Below are 16,079 nucleotides of genomic sequence, written 5' to 3' on the forward strand. Positions count from 1 at the left end.
CTTCCTCGAGCTTCAGAAGTGGATGCAAAGCAGCAGAGTAGCTGCAGCTTTGCCACGTGCTTTGAAGTGCACAGGTACTTCTGATACATCATTTGTCATGTTGCCTGGTTTTCTGAAGTTTGGAATTCTTAAGGCTCTGCTGAATCAGTGACTTTGGGGTGCTTTATATTTAAAGTCCAGCTGAGTCACACAGGAGCCTCTATATTGAGGCTCTGTATTTCATTTAGAAACTTAGAGAAGGTAGGTACCTTCAGTGTGCAACCTTGGAGATGGAAATTCCATCACCTCCTTTTGTAGTCTTTGCAAACCTTATGCTGTTTACAAACCGATATTTCAACTCTAATTTTATTTTGAATGCCTTTGCTTTCCTTCTTTGGGGGATTTGTTTCCTCACTCTTATAAAATGTAAAAGATAATTAAATGAGTCTTATATGGAAACAGAGCATTATGAAGTTACAGAAAACTTCTTGAGAATTAGATTCTCAATTATAAATAAGTTTTTGGGTTTGTGTCTCACCGTTCCAGTATAGCAGAAGCCCCCAGACACTAATAATGTGATCCTGCACTACTCACAATCACAGCTGGCCAGGTTTTAGTCTACTTGCTATCCTTTGCAGGGGAAGAACTATTCTTTGCAGGGGAAGATGGTGAGATCATATGCAGCAGAAAACTTTGGTCTAGAAGAAAAGAGGAGGGCATTAGTATCTTTTAGGTACTTCTCTACCCTGAGTCCTGGGCTAAGGCTTCTGGCACTGAGGAAGCCAAAATAAATTTAGCATTTATTTAAATTAACAAGCAAAAAAAAAAATTAGCTTAAACTTCAGCTTATTTCTGTATTTAGAGTTCCTCTAGATCAGTGAAGGAAGATTCATGTCCAATAATACCCACTGAAATTTGTAAACAAATGTGAGCATTATGTCAAATTTGACAGTATCTTGATGGGATAGCTTGTATTAGCATCCCAAAATATCATGTTTTTTGTGTTCTTGAGTTGTTTGGTCTTATACTTTGGGAATGCAGTTACATTATGTTTGTTATTTCAAGATTTATTTGCACTTGTGCTTTGAGTAGTGCTATGCTTACGAAGAAATTTAAACCAGACATTAAAACAAAGGTGGGAGAAGAAAGTCCCTCGTTAACAAACTTAGGATTTCAAGCTTGCTTATGAAACAAAAATATTCATATTTTACTGAAATAGAGGTATTTTTCTTCTAATTCCCAGGGTCAGATGTAAGTTTTGCTTACCTGCCTTTTGTCTTTACATTTTAAGATAAACAATTCTTTTCAAATTCAAAGTTATTTAAAACTAAAATGAACTAGTTGCTGAGCTAAAAAAGATCTGGAAATAATAAATTTAGTGATCTGTACTTGCAAAGATATACCTGCTATCAAAACTTGTTTCATCTTTGGAGCAGACTGGCTTCAAATGCTTAGCTAGTTACCTTTCTTTAAGACCAATAGTTTAGTATTTTATATTTAAATTTTGTATATGTATTATTGTTGGTTTTATTGTTACTTATAATTTTATAGAAATTATAAATATACACTTAGGCTTTACAGTGAATTATTTGTCGTGCAAATACAATAAAGTTTTTGACAAGTAATTGTAATGCTTTATTTTCTTAAGACTATCTCATAGCATTGTGCTCATTTGAACACAGATGTAGGTAATGTACAGGTCACATATGCATTTAATGTCAATGGGTGGAGGATAAAAGGGGGAAAACACACTTAGGATTTAACTCAAGGAATAACTTCCCCTCTCCTTTAGCATGTCCCTTTGGTTTCAGCAAAGCTTCTTTTATGTTCTGTCTCCCAGGTCAGCTGCCACCAGAAGACATGTAGAAGCACTCTTTCCTCTCAATTGAGTATAGCTGTCTTTCTGCAATAACATTTATAAATATGACATCTTGCTGAATATTAAATGTGTCTTTTTCCTCTAACAGATGAATTCAAAGGACACTCTCTACTGCAAGCAGCCAGAGAGGCAGACCTAGCCAAAGTGAAAAAGACACTTGCTTTGGAGATCATTAATTTTAAGCAGCCACAGTCGCATGAGACTGCACTGGTGAGATTGTACAGTCAATCCATTTGTTTTATGATGAATGTGCTGGTAGCCTGGAGTCAAGGAGTTTTATTTCTACACTATGAAAATACATTCATCATCTGAGATTGAGAATTTGGCATTGAACACTTTCTATACTAAAATAAAATCACCATTATAGAAAAAACATCATATAATTTATTTTATCACTTTTTTCCCTTTCTTCTGGTAGATTACAGAAGCTCTCCAGCCACTCTTCACCTTTTTGTTTTTCACTTCTCTTGCATTTTTTCCTATAAACCTTTTTTTTTTGTTGGTCTGTTGGTCTGGTTTTTATGGGGTTAAATTTTATTTCTGTAGCCCAGTTTCCCTCATGTTTTATGTGAGTAAACTTGGATTACAAATTTTATTCATAGGATACATAAAATTGTGGTGAAAATAGATGTGTATCACAGGGTCTCACAGGTTTGGAATGGTACTGACAGTATCACATTAGCTGTAGAAACAGGGTTCTTTTGAGACTTTCCTGCTCTTATTTAATTGTTAAAAAAAGCAGTGGAAGCAAAGAACACAGCCAGTATCCCAGATGTAGTGAAGACTTTGACGTGGAGCCTGATGGTATTATTAAAACCACTATAGTTATGATACTTTATTCCAGTGGAACATTTTCTTCCCATTGGCAGGTCTCAGCTGCAAGCATGCAGCTGCATATTTAGTGTTGGAGATACTGTGATTGTGATCAGAACATTGTGTGTTGGGTACCAAGCATCCCCACATGCTCTGTTTCCCCTGTGGAGGACTCAGCATCCTCCCCCGAAGTTAGAAGCAAGATAGGGAAGAGAGGTTTATAGGCTGAATGTGAAGACATTATGAAATTTGGGTTGATGTTATCCTTTTCTTTCTGAGTATGTCAGCTGCTGCTATGTGGCATCTCTTTAGCTGTGTAATGATCACTTCATAGTCCTGTGATGTTCTTTGCTCTTTTCCCCCTGCTGATTCTACAGACACAGCTGGACCAAATGGGACGTTTTAGCTCTATTGATGTATTTGGTTCACTGTTCGCTAAGTGCTTGACTGTGATTTTTTCAGTTTTTGGCTGCTGTATATGAGATTTCCAAATCGTCTCCAGTCCAAATGAAAGGACTTTGCTTCCAGGATCAGATGAGGTTATGTGTAATCTAACTGAGCTATTCCTGCCCTAAGCATGATAGTATTTTCCATGGGCCACTGGGGTTTCTGCTGTATTAGCTAGAAGGTCAAAGCAAGCACCTGATGTAGGTTTTAGTGTTGCTTTGAGGTTTGGCAATACTTCAGCATTTGTGTGTTTTAGGGCTTGTTTATCAAATAGGCAGAAAATAGAGACAAGGTGTTATCTACAAAGCCTTAAAAATGTTGCCACTCTTCAGAGCAAAAGTTGATCTTAATGTTTATTTACAAGCTTACCTTTGCAAAATTTGGATGTGCCCTGCCGATTAACAGCAGTGTGGAAGCTTGAGTGAAAGTTACTTCATAATGAAGGCTGAAACTGAACAAAAGATGGTTATTGGTACTAGTGCTACCTAATAGCATTGGGTTTGGGGGTCTAATTGTAAAGGCTATCATTTTGCTATTGGAAAGTTAGAGAACTCTTCCAGGAGACTTTCTGCCTTTTATGGGTTATTGATTTAAAATGTGGGTAAAGACAAAAACAGAAAAATCCAAATGTTTCTCATATTTCTTATAGTCTGCTATCTTGAGATGTCCAAACTTGAAATGAGCATTTCTGGACTTGATTTTAAAGCTGGGTATTCAATCTTATCTGGAACCATGCTGGTATTTCCGGGCTTCAGGAATGCATTGATAGGTCCACTGTGGAGAAACCAACAGATGCCAGCCACATTCAGGAGAATAGTTAACACCTAGCAAAGGGCTGTGTGGTCCCACAAGGGCAGGCATGAGCATTGAGAAGCCCTTTGTTGAAGGGTGTGTCTTTCTCATAGCAGGGGAAAAAAAGATACTCTAAGAGAAATGTGTTGCTTGTTTGCTTATTGCATAAGCTGTAGTTGGGTGCATGACACAGATGGCCATTAACAAGGTCAGTACACTTTGGATCAGAAGGAGAAACAAAGTGACATTCAAGTCTTGTCAATTTGACAACTGCAGCAGAATCCTTACAGAACACTTTGGAGACCCTCTGTAAGAAGTTAGGCGTTTCAAACTCTGTCTTTCCCTCCTTTGTTCATTATGTGTCAGCTTTGTCCTGATAGCTGGTTAATGTAGTTGGGACCATACTGCTTTTTTTCTAAGTGACAGATAGCTTTAAAATTAAAATTGTTTTTCTGACTAGAATAATTTAGCATTGATCAGTAACCTGTATTTTGTTCAGTATGGTGAATTCTGTTTGTAAATTTTGTAGTCTGATTTTAGCAGAATAATTAAGGGATGAAGTAATGTATCTTTAAAGTTCTTTATCATCTACACAGTTGAAATATGCTTTATATTTACTTTTTTTTTTTGCAGCACTGTGCTGTGGCTGCTGTACATCCGAAGAGGAAGCAAGTTACAGAACTATTGCTCAGGAAAGGAGCTAATGTAAACGAGAAAAACAAAGAGTAGGTTTCTGAAATGTTTGAGTTTTCCAAAGACCTCTGTCCCATTAGGAATGCAAAACTAATACTTCACTTTTTTCCCCCCCTCCTCTAGTTTCATGACACCTTTACATGTTGCAGCTGAAAAAGCTCATAATGATGTCATGGAAGTTCTGCATAAACATGGAGCAAAGGTAAATATACTTGCATGTATTTTATTTAAGACAGCAAGAAGAATGGTTAGGTTGATTATATACCCTGTAAGTTTTTATGATAGTTATATAATATCATACGATAGATGTGATATTATGTATGCCTTGTGCTTCTTGTATTAACCTTGAAGTGTGTTTTATCTGAAATAAGTGCAGGATCCCCAGGAATCCCATTTGAAAATTACTTCTCTCCAAGTAACTGACTACAGGCTTTAGGAGTCTACCTTACTCATTTTTAATGAACCTTGATATGATTTCTAATAAATGTGGTTATCTAGGTGCCTCATGTTGCTTTATCTTGTTGGCTTGAAAATATCCAATGGCTGAGGGTACTGACACTGAGTTTAGTATTCTAATGCTGAGTATTTCTTAGCCCTTGCTTGCTTCTAATTCTCGTGGTCAGATTGTTTTGCTGTGCCCTTTAGCTATTGATAGATGCCAACCTAAGTAATTTGTGAACTTGTGGTGAAGCTTACTTAGAAACATATTGTTCAGCAAGTTATTAAAGGCAGAGGAAGGTATAACTAGCTTTATTTAGAATGTGGTTTAACTATCTTTCAGAAGTGTTTTGGAATGATCTTTCTACAAGTTTTAGTAGCAAACTTAATATTCATGGTAATGATATACATCACTACTTAATTTTCTCAGAAGCTCTTCTTGATGGATACTTTCTTTGCATTGGCTAGAATATAAAAGATCTTGGTTTTGCTTTGAATGGGGTTCAGATTACTCTTTTTAAGTCTTCCTCTTCATTCAGGGAGCTGAAAATGAAGAACTCATTGTTACAAATTATTACCCGTTGTATTATGTTATTGCCTGTAACGATCAAATGTCACTCTTGCTGTGATAGGAGGTATGAGCAATGTAGTTGTATGCACAGTTAAGTGTTTTTGTTTTGAAACAGTAAATTTTAATTGATAACGCTGTATGAGAGCTCACTGCCAGATTTCTGATTCACTTCCATAGTACTTTATTGGCATCATAAAATACCTCAACAACAATACCACGGCAGAGTTGATCATATTTGAGAGTCCTAATGCACTGGTGACTACGCAGTTTTGCCTAAGGGAGAAAGCAGGGTCGAAGTTCTCGATTATAGTAATTAAAACTATTGGTTATTATTTTCCCTGATTCACTCTTAGTTGCATACCTATGCACTGAAAGTGAAAAAAATCCATTTTGCCATAGGAATAGACTTTTATGAGGATCTGCTTTTGCAGAGGAATTCAGTACTGATGGTATTTGGGTAGGCACTGAACTGGACGTGCTGGAGTTTCAGATGTACTGATACCAAAGTACTACCTGCTTTGAAATACAAGGAGCTTCTGTGTGCTGCTGCTGTACTCTTGTTATTTAAATTAGTGCTCCCTTGAAAATCTATATCAGCTGTAGTCAGGTTAGGGGTAAGCTCAAAGATGGCACTCTTACTAGAATGGACCCATTTTTGTTTATCATCAGTAGCACGTTCTGATAATAGCTTGTAATTCTTTTATCTCCTGAACCAGGGATTCCTAAATTGTGATCCATGAGTCACTTATGAACTGACTAATGGTGCTGAGTGGTGCACAGTTATCTACAGAATGATACTGAGTGGTGTGTTCTGTGGATTATTCCATCAACAGTATGCACAGTGGTCATTAAACCTTGTTCTTTATTCATATCCCATATCCTATGTTATTCTGAGGATAGACCATTCACATTTATGATCTAGCAAAGCACTTAAGTGCATGGCAGGAGGCTAATCAAAGTTAATATTAAGTGCATATTTCCATACTGCAGTGGATGAGTGTCCAAAGTTTCTTAGCTGTAAAACAGTAAATAATGCACCCATAATTTTTAATGAGAGGTAGATCAATAAGGCTTTATGAGGCACTTTGAAGTTCCCAGATGGGATATGCTCAAGAGTATTAGTTAGTTAACTAGGCATATTTAATCACTCTGAAATGTTTGTCTTGCTTGTATGTTATCATTTGACCTCTTGCTCATGCTTTGACTGTAGACATTCCGTTTATCAGATACTCTTGACATTGATATTTCTTTGTTTCTGACTGTAGTGACATGGCAGCTTTCGTTCCTGAAGCATAATACAGGTTTTGATGTTTTTCTTTTGTTGTGTGTTTGGAAGTTTTTCCTTCATGTTTTCTCTTTTTGTCTCTTGAATTTTAGTTACTTCATAAGATGTAATCAGATATATTAAGCTCTTTGATTATCTCTGGTTGTATTTTTTACAAGAGAGGGTTCGCATGAGCTGGTGAATCTAGTCTCCCTGCAATAGCAGCCTCCCAGTGAAGATCCATTTATTCTTTGTACTGCATCCTCCTGCTTTTTAAATACCTCTCTTCTTACTTGATGCTTCTTTCAGTGAAGTATTTGCAGTGAATAAACTGATTCTTCTTAGCCTTTGTTTTGGTAGGCTAAAAGCCTCACACACTTAATCTTCCCTTGTAAGAGAACATTGCATTTTCCTGTTCATCCTTATAAACCCTTCTCTTTACTGGCACCAGAGGAAATCTTGGAGTGCAGGCAACAAGAATAGAATTCGTTCTCACCCTGCCTTCCATGCTGTACCTCTTTTGTAAGTGCCTGACTGATGTGTACTGGGATCATATTTGCCTTTTTAATAGACATGAGACAGTAGTACCCAGATCCTTCCTGTAATCTTGCAGTGCACAGAGGATCTTGATTTTGTTAATATTTTATATTTGTGCCCTTCAGCACAATTCTCCTGTGCCAAGATCATTAATGCAAATAGTAAAGTAACATTATCCCACAATCATTCACCAAGCAGCCTTCCCCATTTCATAATGTTCAGTTCTTCCATCAAACTCTCTTTTTTCAATATAAAATAAAAATTTCCACTGTGATCTTGTATAAAATGCTTACTGAGGTGTGTATGGATGACACATACCATGTAGGGTTTTTTTACTTTGCAGCCATTACTTCTGTCAGAGGAGAGGTACTGTTAAATTCAGCTTTTATCTCCCTTCTGGAAAGCACTACTGATTACTGAGAGAGTAACAATTTGAAAAAGATGTATAATTAGGGCTTCAGAGAAAGTAGAACTAACTTTCTCTGAAATTCCGTGACAAAAGACAGACAATTGATCCACAAAATAACCAACAATAATAGTGTTAGGAGACAAAGTCATATAAAATTCTGTAGATAGAAAATAATTTGATTGTTTTGGCATTTTATAGGAAATTCTTCTGTTTTCATGAGGAACAGTTGTGTCAGACAGTGAGTTCACATACAGTGAAGTATGTATGTCTAGCCTTTTCTTGTTCTGTGGAAAGGGCTAAAGCATGATGAAGACTACTTTTGGGAATTTGGGATGAACAGGGGATGGTCTGTGGTCTTAGAGCTGGATTTAATTATCCATAATGTTATCACTGTATAAATTTGCTATTTGAAGTATGTTAGATGATAATAAACAGCGAAGGACTGCTTGAATAACTTGTGCTTGATTGAGACCTATTTTACAGAAAGAACATCTGAAAACATCAATCTCTTCACTCTGGTGACCAATGACAGGACCTGAGGGAACAGCATGAGGTTGTGTCAAGGGAGGCTTAGGTTGGATATCAGGAAAAGGTTCTTCACCCAGAGGGTGGTTGGGCTCTGGAACAGGCTCCCCAGGGAAGTGGTCACAGCACCAAGGCTGACGGAGTTCAGTAAGTGTTTGGACAATGCTCTCAGGCAGCTGGAGTGATTCTCGAGGTGTCCTGTGCAGACAGGACCCATCGATGGTCCTGATGGGTCCCTTCCAACTCAGAATATTCTGTGATTTGTATTGGCAAGAATTGTCCTACTGGCAAGCAATTAACCCTAAATTGCTTCTTTTGGTGTGTCCCGCTGACCCTTACTGACACTACAGAGTTGGTTCCTAATCTGAACTGTAAAGAAGCCCTTGTGCACATTAGTTGCACATCTGCATGTTATGTCTAAGCGAAACTCATTCCATGGAAGATGTTTTTATTAGCTCGGTACTTGAGTTTACAGAAGTTGACTGTCAATTTAAAGAACAGGTGAGAAACCTTGGGATTTCTTAGAATTTTCTTCAAGAATGTTGATCATAAATATTTGTGGTTTTAAATGCCAGTTTTTCCTTGTTTGCCTGCCCTGTTTGTGTGAGACAGCATTTCACACCACTGCTTATTTGATGTTGAATATTCTCAAAGTACCATATGAAAAATAAAAGCAGAGCATCTTCAAAGAATCCTCAAACATAAACAATTTTATTAGTCTTGTGATCAAATCTTCAAATGCCATGATTTTATCTTTGAAGATGATCAAAATTCTTTAATTTAAAAAATAATTCTAAAGTGGTGAACTAGTGAAAAAGTGAGTTTCATCCTGTTTTGTTGTATTTCTAGATAGTTGAATATTTCATCTGGCTTAAGTTCTTGTCCAAATTTGTAGACATGTGGGAAATTAATGTGTTCAGAAAGATATTCAGCTTTCCAGCAGTGCAGAAGTAAAGGATTAGAGTATTTTCTGAACTGGAAGGATTGTTGGAAAGAAAGACCTTCAAGCATTCAAGTTCACTGGTATCTTGGGCAAGTGCAGAGATGTCATGAATGGTCTTTAATTATGATATGCCTCTAAAGGATGCTGTTGTAGCTATTCTTCTGCAAGAGAAAATGAGCCTTTATAAGGTCATTTCGGAGAGATAGTGTCCCTGTTTGTGATGGTAGCAGAAATGAATTCATTCTGCTCTGCTGGGAGAATCTCACTTTATGCATCTTTGCATAATACAGTTATTTCTGTGCAGTGGAGTAGCATGTTGCCAGCCTTTCGTGATCATGGATTAGCTAATGTTCACCATCTATCTAGAACCCACACAACAAACTGAAATGTTTTTGAATAACCTTGTTGTGTAACCCATTCACTCCCAACATTTCAGGGAGAGGTATGATTTTCTCAGGGAACAGTAAGAATTGGAAAATTGAATTGCTTTTCAGAAATTTAGTAGATTCTAAACTATGATGGTTGACAACATAAAGAACTGTGTGGTCTGTTGTGGTTGACTGGTTCACCTTTTCTTACTGCTTAGACATCTAAATATCCTGACCTTAGTCTTAAGCTTTTATGCAGAAGAGGTAATGGTGGAACATCTGACTGAATCCTATAGGAGCTTTCAGACTGAAACTGACTCCTTTTTTCCCTGCTTTTTTCTGCTGACCAAGCTTGAAGTTGTCGCCAATGCTTCTTCGATCCTATGTTTATTGTTAGACAACAAGACACAAGACATACTGCAAGCTTTTTTTCAGAATTAATGCAGGAGGAGAGCAGTTAGAACACTTGCAGGGAGGGATACTGTGATATGGAGCTGCTTGCAGAGCACAAGTTTCACATGTGATTTTGAGAATGTAAATCTTTTAGAAAGATTTCACAGAGAAAATCCCAGTGCTTGGAAGCTGTTGCTTTTTGTACTGCTCTTTGTAGTGTCAAGGAGCAGGAGGGATATTTAGGGCATTTGATCTTGATAGAAAGCCGATATGATTATGAAGTCTTGCAAAAAATGTTTCCTGAGCAGATCCGAGCTGTTGAGCTGCCACGAGTGCCTGGCAGCCAAGGGAATAGTGCTGTAACTGTGTACACTGCTCCAAGAGAGCAGCAGTGAGGGAGGGGGAAGTCGCAGCAGTGTCTGATGATATGTGACCATTTCCATTTCTCTGCTGTGTCTGTTCAAGATGGAGGAAAGGAAATTAAGGGAGACAGAGGAAAGAACAGAAGGAAGTCTGCGTTGAGAAATACTGAATAGGACAGTATCTTTCTCTGAAAACCCTTAGTTAAAAACTCTTTTCAATTGATAACTGTATTCTGCTTTTACATTACATTTTGAGCATTGGAATGATTGCTTTCATGCTAAAAGGTGAAGAAATTGGATCCAGAGCCAGTGCACTGTGGAACAAAAGCTGTCAAACCTGTTGTTTTTAACTCCTTGCAGAAAACCTGTCTGTAAGATAATTCAGAGCTACAGCCTTCCAATTTCAAACTGCTTGCAAAGGGGACCAGATTGATGTTTATCTTTTTTTAAAAGTGCAGCTGGAACAATCTGGCTACTCAAGGCACAGTTAATGCAGTACACCTTGCATATTTCACATTTTGTCAAACAGAGTTTAGACTTTGGCTTTGAATTGGAAAAGGCAAATGGTTTTGGACCTGGTATTGAACATCGTTTATCACAGGCATATGTCTTACCAGGTCTGATTTTTATTAGACTTTCTTAAACTTAAATCTCAGTTTTCTATTTCAGTTTGTAGTGCTTAAGTTGATTTTCATTTGGAAGTAAGTCGTCTTGCTTTAAGCCTTATTGGAGTATATTCTTTGGTTGGTTTTAGAGAAGTGGTGCATTATTGGTGAGAGAAGATCTGCCCCAAAGTGGACATATTCCCAGTGAAATTGTTCTGCAAAGCTTAACTCTGCTCCTGAGATATAAAGAGCAGCTGCATTTGGTGCATACATCCCTCTCAGCTGCAGCCCTTTTTATCTCAGAAGTAAGCAGGTATTTCTTCAAATGGCTGATGTTCTTCTGCCAGAATAATTGATTGTTGGGAAAGATAATGGTTTAGAGGTGAAAGGAGACCTGGATAAGACATATGAGATGATGGCTCTGATGACCCTGACAGTGTTCTTTTCAAATGAATATTAACATTTTTCCAGGGACATAGTCAGTATCGAATTGTGCACAATGAATGCCTTGCTGCTGTTATTTCTACAGTTTGTTTAGTACAGGTGTGTTTAACACAGAAATTCAGTATTAAAGAATACATTACTTACAGTTTTCTTTTTTTGGATGAACGTACTGTTATCAGCTACTTTGAGAATCCACAAATTACATTTCATTCTGCCTTTACCATCACTAAACTTGTGTTGCCCCGGAGTTCTGCTTACCTCTGTGCTCTTATCAGTGCTGAAAAGTATCTGGTGTCCTGAAACAGATGAGGATCATCATCTGAACAAAATGATGGATTTGGGACATTCAGCATCTAGTTAATATTTATGATAGCAGTAAGTTTTTTATTTGAAACAAAACTTTTAGGGCAATCCCATTAGAGTGGCGTGAGCTGAGCACGGTTAGAAGAAAGCAGACCTATTCTCCTGTCCATCTTGCTGCAAGAGAGGTTTGTGATCTGAGAAGTTTCTGCTCTATCAATCTGTAAAATAATTTCAGACAATATCGAATCACACTCCTCTTCTTTTTTTGATTGTTCTTTGTTCTTTTTTGTGACTTGATATTGCTCTATTGCAGGTATTTTACTTTTTTTTAATGCTATCTGGTAGTAGATCTTTGCATAGTTAATTTCATTTAGTTTTAGTTAAATTTCATTTAGCTATAGAATATGTGTCTTAACCAAAATGCTTTTTCACTGGTTTCATGGTAGGGTAGTAGGGTTTGCATGCTACATTTTAGGTGAGAAATAGCAAGAAAAACCTTTGTTTGCTGTCACCACAAAGATTTTGAGAAGGTAAAAAGGTGGGTTTTATACAGTAACAAAGTTTATTATGCATGCAGTTCACAGCCTGCAATCTGTAGGCTTGGAAACAGATAACAGATTCTGAGTTGCTTGCAGAGAATATAGAATAGTTCTGTATTTCATAAAGTGGTAAAAAAGCTGTTGGGCATTTGCATTTAAATTTATCATGAATCGCTGCTAGGTACAGAGTATCTTCTTGAAAGGTTATTTTCATGGGGATGTTTTTCCGCTTTTTAAAGCTCTCTATTATTCTCTTCCTTTCTTTGATAGTGTGCTGGGAGAGATGCTTCTAGTTATTTAGCTGCTCTGTTAGATCTTGACAGACAGATGTGTTTCCATTATATCATACTCTTTGAAAATGATACTCCATTTTGCCTGTTTATACAGCCTTGTATTGAGAAGAATTATATCCAGTTATACTTAACGTTCATGCAAAGGCACAAAAAGTGAGGAGGAAATATTTATATCCAACTTTTTTTCTCCCCCACTCCTTCATAGAATTCTTCATTTGACATCTTTGTTTTGCATTAATTCTTGGTAGTGGGTAATGTTGAGTTATTCTCGTTCTGACAATGACAGATGGTAATTTGCTTAAAGCTGTGAGATCTTTGAATTGTTTGGTAACAATTTACGTCAAGTTACTTCTTTCTCCTCCTGTGATAGTTTCTCTTTTCTTGCACAAGGTTGGTCTTCATGAAATTCGTCAAAAGTTTGATCACTATTTAAAGTATGGTCTTGGGGATCCTATGTTGTCTGTTAGCCAAGCAAACAAAAAACCCCTGTTGTTAAAAGGCAGGAAAACATCTGTGGTAAATTAGTTTTCCTTTGGAAAACTAATTTACCATTAGTTTGCCTGTTTTGTTGTTTGGTTTTGTTTAATTGCACTGCAGAAGAATTGAGAGATAAATTCGTACGCTAGAAAATTCTTCTTATTACACTTCTTATTAAGGATGGGGGCAGGTGCAGACTTTTAATTACAACAGTGTTTAATTTTCTACTGCTGCTGCTTTTTCAGATGAATGCACTGGACACACTTGGTCAAACAGCGTTGCACAGGGCTGCGTTAGCAGGGCACTTGCAAACCTGCCGGCTGTTGCTGAGTTACGGCTCTGATCCCTCCATCATCTCTTTGCAAGGCTTCACAGCAGCACAGATGGGAAATGAAGCAGTGCAACAGATCTTAAGTGGTGGGTAAAAGTAAAGGCTTGTGTATTTGAACTTCAGCTTCTCCCTTTACAGCTTTGAATCTTGTTTCTTTTTCAGTGCAAGAGACTTGCAGCAGTTTTCTCATCTCTCCTTTCTGCCATCAAGTGCACACAACTACAGTATGTATTGTGTGGCACTTGTCAGAAAATAAATAGCTCTGCTCATTTCAGTGATTTTGTGCAAATTGAGAAGAAAATAACCAGCTTGTAGATCTAGAACATGCTGCTGTACAAGGAGATTGTAGGAAGGCACATGTAGCAACTTTTGGGATTCCTTTGGTAGCAGGTTCCAAGGCAACTGGAATATTGCTGAGCATGTATGAAACCTTTTTCCCTGCATCAGCCAATCTGTTAGGTACTCCCTACTTCAGCAATCACAAGCAGAGTGTTACTGGCAGAAAAACACAGATAGTTGCTAAACTGAACTTTTACTTCAAATCTCTTGCTTGTCCAGTAGAGAAAGATTTTATTGTGAAACTGCTCTGGTTAATGCTTAGATGCAATTTGTTTATATCTTGCATTAAAAAGATTAATAGACGTTTGAAGCGGGTGCCACTATTTTTCATGTAAGTGCTTAAGGATTTGCATCCTCTTACCTATGTTACATTTGAATTTTTGCAAGTACAGAGAAGAATAATCGCATCAATAGTTACTACAGAGCAATAAACTCACCTTACAGTGAGATGTGCAGGTGGTCAAACAGAGGCAGATATCCAGATAGATGAGAAGACCCATGGTAGCTAGAAACTCCATTTCCTCTAGTGTTTTCAACAGTATTGTCTTAAAACAAGACATAACAAGGAAAAAGCATTTTACAGCAGTGCAAGGAAGGACTGTTTTGAAATGTACCCACTCCTGAGATATAGCTGGTTACATGGCATTACATGTTAAAATGTGCACATGAATGTATGTATGTGGATTGAGAGAGAAGAATGTTGGTATAATAATATCAGTTTTAGAGTCAAAATCTGACTAATTTGCTCTAAAACTCTAAAACTCCTTATTCAGACATTTTGGCAGTATGAACTTGAACATCACAACCCCAGCTGCATTTTCACAAGTGACAACAGACCGACTTTACCCCCCAACTTTGGAAAATGTGTTGAGCACAAATTAATACAACTTAAGTATCCTAAGTAATCCTAAACCATCTTTTTCCTTATGTAGAAAGTACACCTGTGCGCACATCCGATGTGGATTATCGGTTGTTAGAAGCATCCAAAGCTGGGGACTTGGAAACTGTGAAGGTACGTTTGAACAGTTCATGTGAATTTTCTACTTTGCATTGCTATGCAAGGCTTGTGGAAGCCTCTGCTACATGGGCTGTGGAAGCAGTGCCCAGTGGATGGTAAACCATAAAAAATGGGAACTCAGGGATCTTTCTTTTTTTTTTTTTTTTTTCCTAGAAGGTAGTACATTAAGATGTACTGAGGTGCGTTTCTCTTGAGTTTCTGCTTGTTTAGCCTGCCAGTCCTTCACACAGTCATGTCTTCAATGGACTCAGATGTAGCCATAATCCTTTGATGTAGTCCCTGTGATTCCCAGAATCATAGTTTAATAGAAACAAGCCCTCAGGTGCATGATTCAATCAGATGGCCAGCAAATACTGTTAATAGGTAGCAGACTTCATATTTTAAACTATCCTTATTCTGAAGGTGAAGGGTCAGGCCATGGAATCCCAGCATCACAAGAAGGTTTGATCTTGCTTTTGATACTTGGTCTGTGGACAAAACAGCCTGCAGATGGACTGGTGTGCATACTTTCCCACCTTGAACTTCAGCATGATACGCATTAATGTTCAAACAGCAGCTGTTTTGTGCACCGGCAGCTCCTTTGACTGCTAAGCTAAGTATTTCTAGTTTTCTGAGGGCAGTATAGGCCAGGTAGTATATCTGGAGAAAGTTACATGGCCTTGAACCTGGTACTTGATGATGTAGACGTTCACCCTTTCTTATACATTAGTGACATCTTCACACCACTTCCATTATATAAGTCTTGTTATAGAACTACTTTCAGCTGTAAATTTAGAGCTGCTATTTTTTTAACTTTGCATAAGTGGAAAGAAATTTCCTGATACTTCAAAAAAATTTGCATAATATAATTGGATCAAATTTTGTGTTGGGGTCTTTGAAGGTGCTGGTTTAGTTATTTTCTTTCAGATTTGTTTGTTTCATGTTTTGTTGTTGCTGTTGGGCTTTGGGAAGTTCCTTATTTGTTAGTTTTAGGTCTGTGCTAGGTTTTGGGTTCTTTTGTCTTCACAGCAACTTTGCAGCCCTCAGAATGTGAATTGCAGAGATCTGGAAGGCCGTCATTCAACACCACTGCACTTTGCTGCAGGATATAACCGCGTATCAGTGGTGGAGTACCTCTTGCACCATGGAGCAGATGTGCATGCCAAAGATAAAGGGTACATTTCATTCCATGATATGTTCTGTTGTTCTTTGTTAGTGTGAGAGCTACGTCCCACCTATTCATTTTGCTTCAGATTCCAGTGACCATCATGTTTTTCTCTTGAAAATTTTTCTCTTTCCTTCTTGTTCTGCATTGTTCCTGTGCTGTAGGGAGATTTA

The 16,079-nt window shown here is 37.6% G+C and overlaps 1 protein-coding gene across 2 annotated transcripts in view; it reads left to right on the forward strand.

Moving 5' to 3' along the window:
- Window positions 1-16,079, forward strand: part of TNKS (tankyrase) — a 130,194-nt gene that overhangs the window by 90,369 nt on the left and 23,746 nt on the right. For both annotated transcript variants that reach the window (XM_066186171.1, XM_066186172.1), the window contains exons 9-14: window positions 1,947-2,068; window positions 4,544-4,635; window positions 4,727-4,805; window positions 13,320-13,491; window positions 14,677-14,756; window positions 15,771-15,916. In XM_066186171.1, the coding sequence (XP_066042268.1) occupies window positions 1,947-2,068; window positions 4,544-4,635; window positions 4,727-4,805; window positions 13,320-13,491; window positions 14,677-14,756; window positions 15,771-15,916 (691 nt within the window). The remainder of the gene's footprint in view (window positions 1-1,946; window positions 2,069-4,543; window positions 4,636-4,726; window positions 4,806-13,319; window positions 13,492-14,676; window positions 14,757-15,770; window positions 15,917-16,079) is intronic.

The sequence above is a fragment of the Chamaea fasciata genome, unplaced genomic scaffold (genome assembly GCF_029207755.1).
Source record: "Chamaea fasciata isolate MVZ Bird 193981 ecotype frontalis unplaced genomic scaffold, bChaFas1.0.hap1 SCAF_6, whole genome shotgun sequence".
Lineage (NCBI taxonomy): Eukaryota > Metazoa > Chordata > Aves > Passeriformes > Sylviidae > Chamaea > Chamaea fasciata.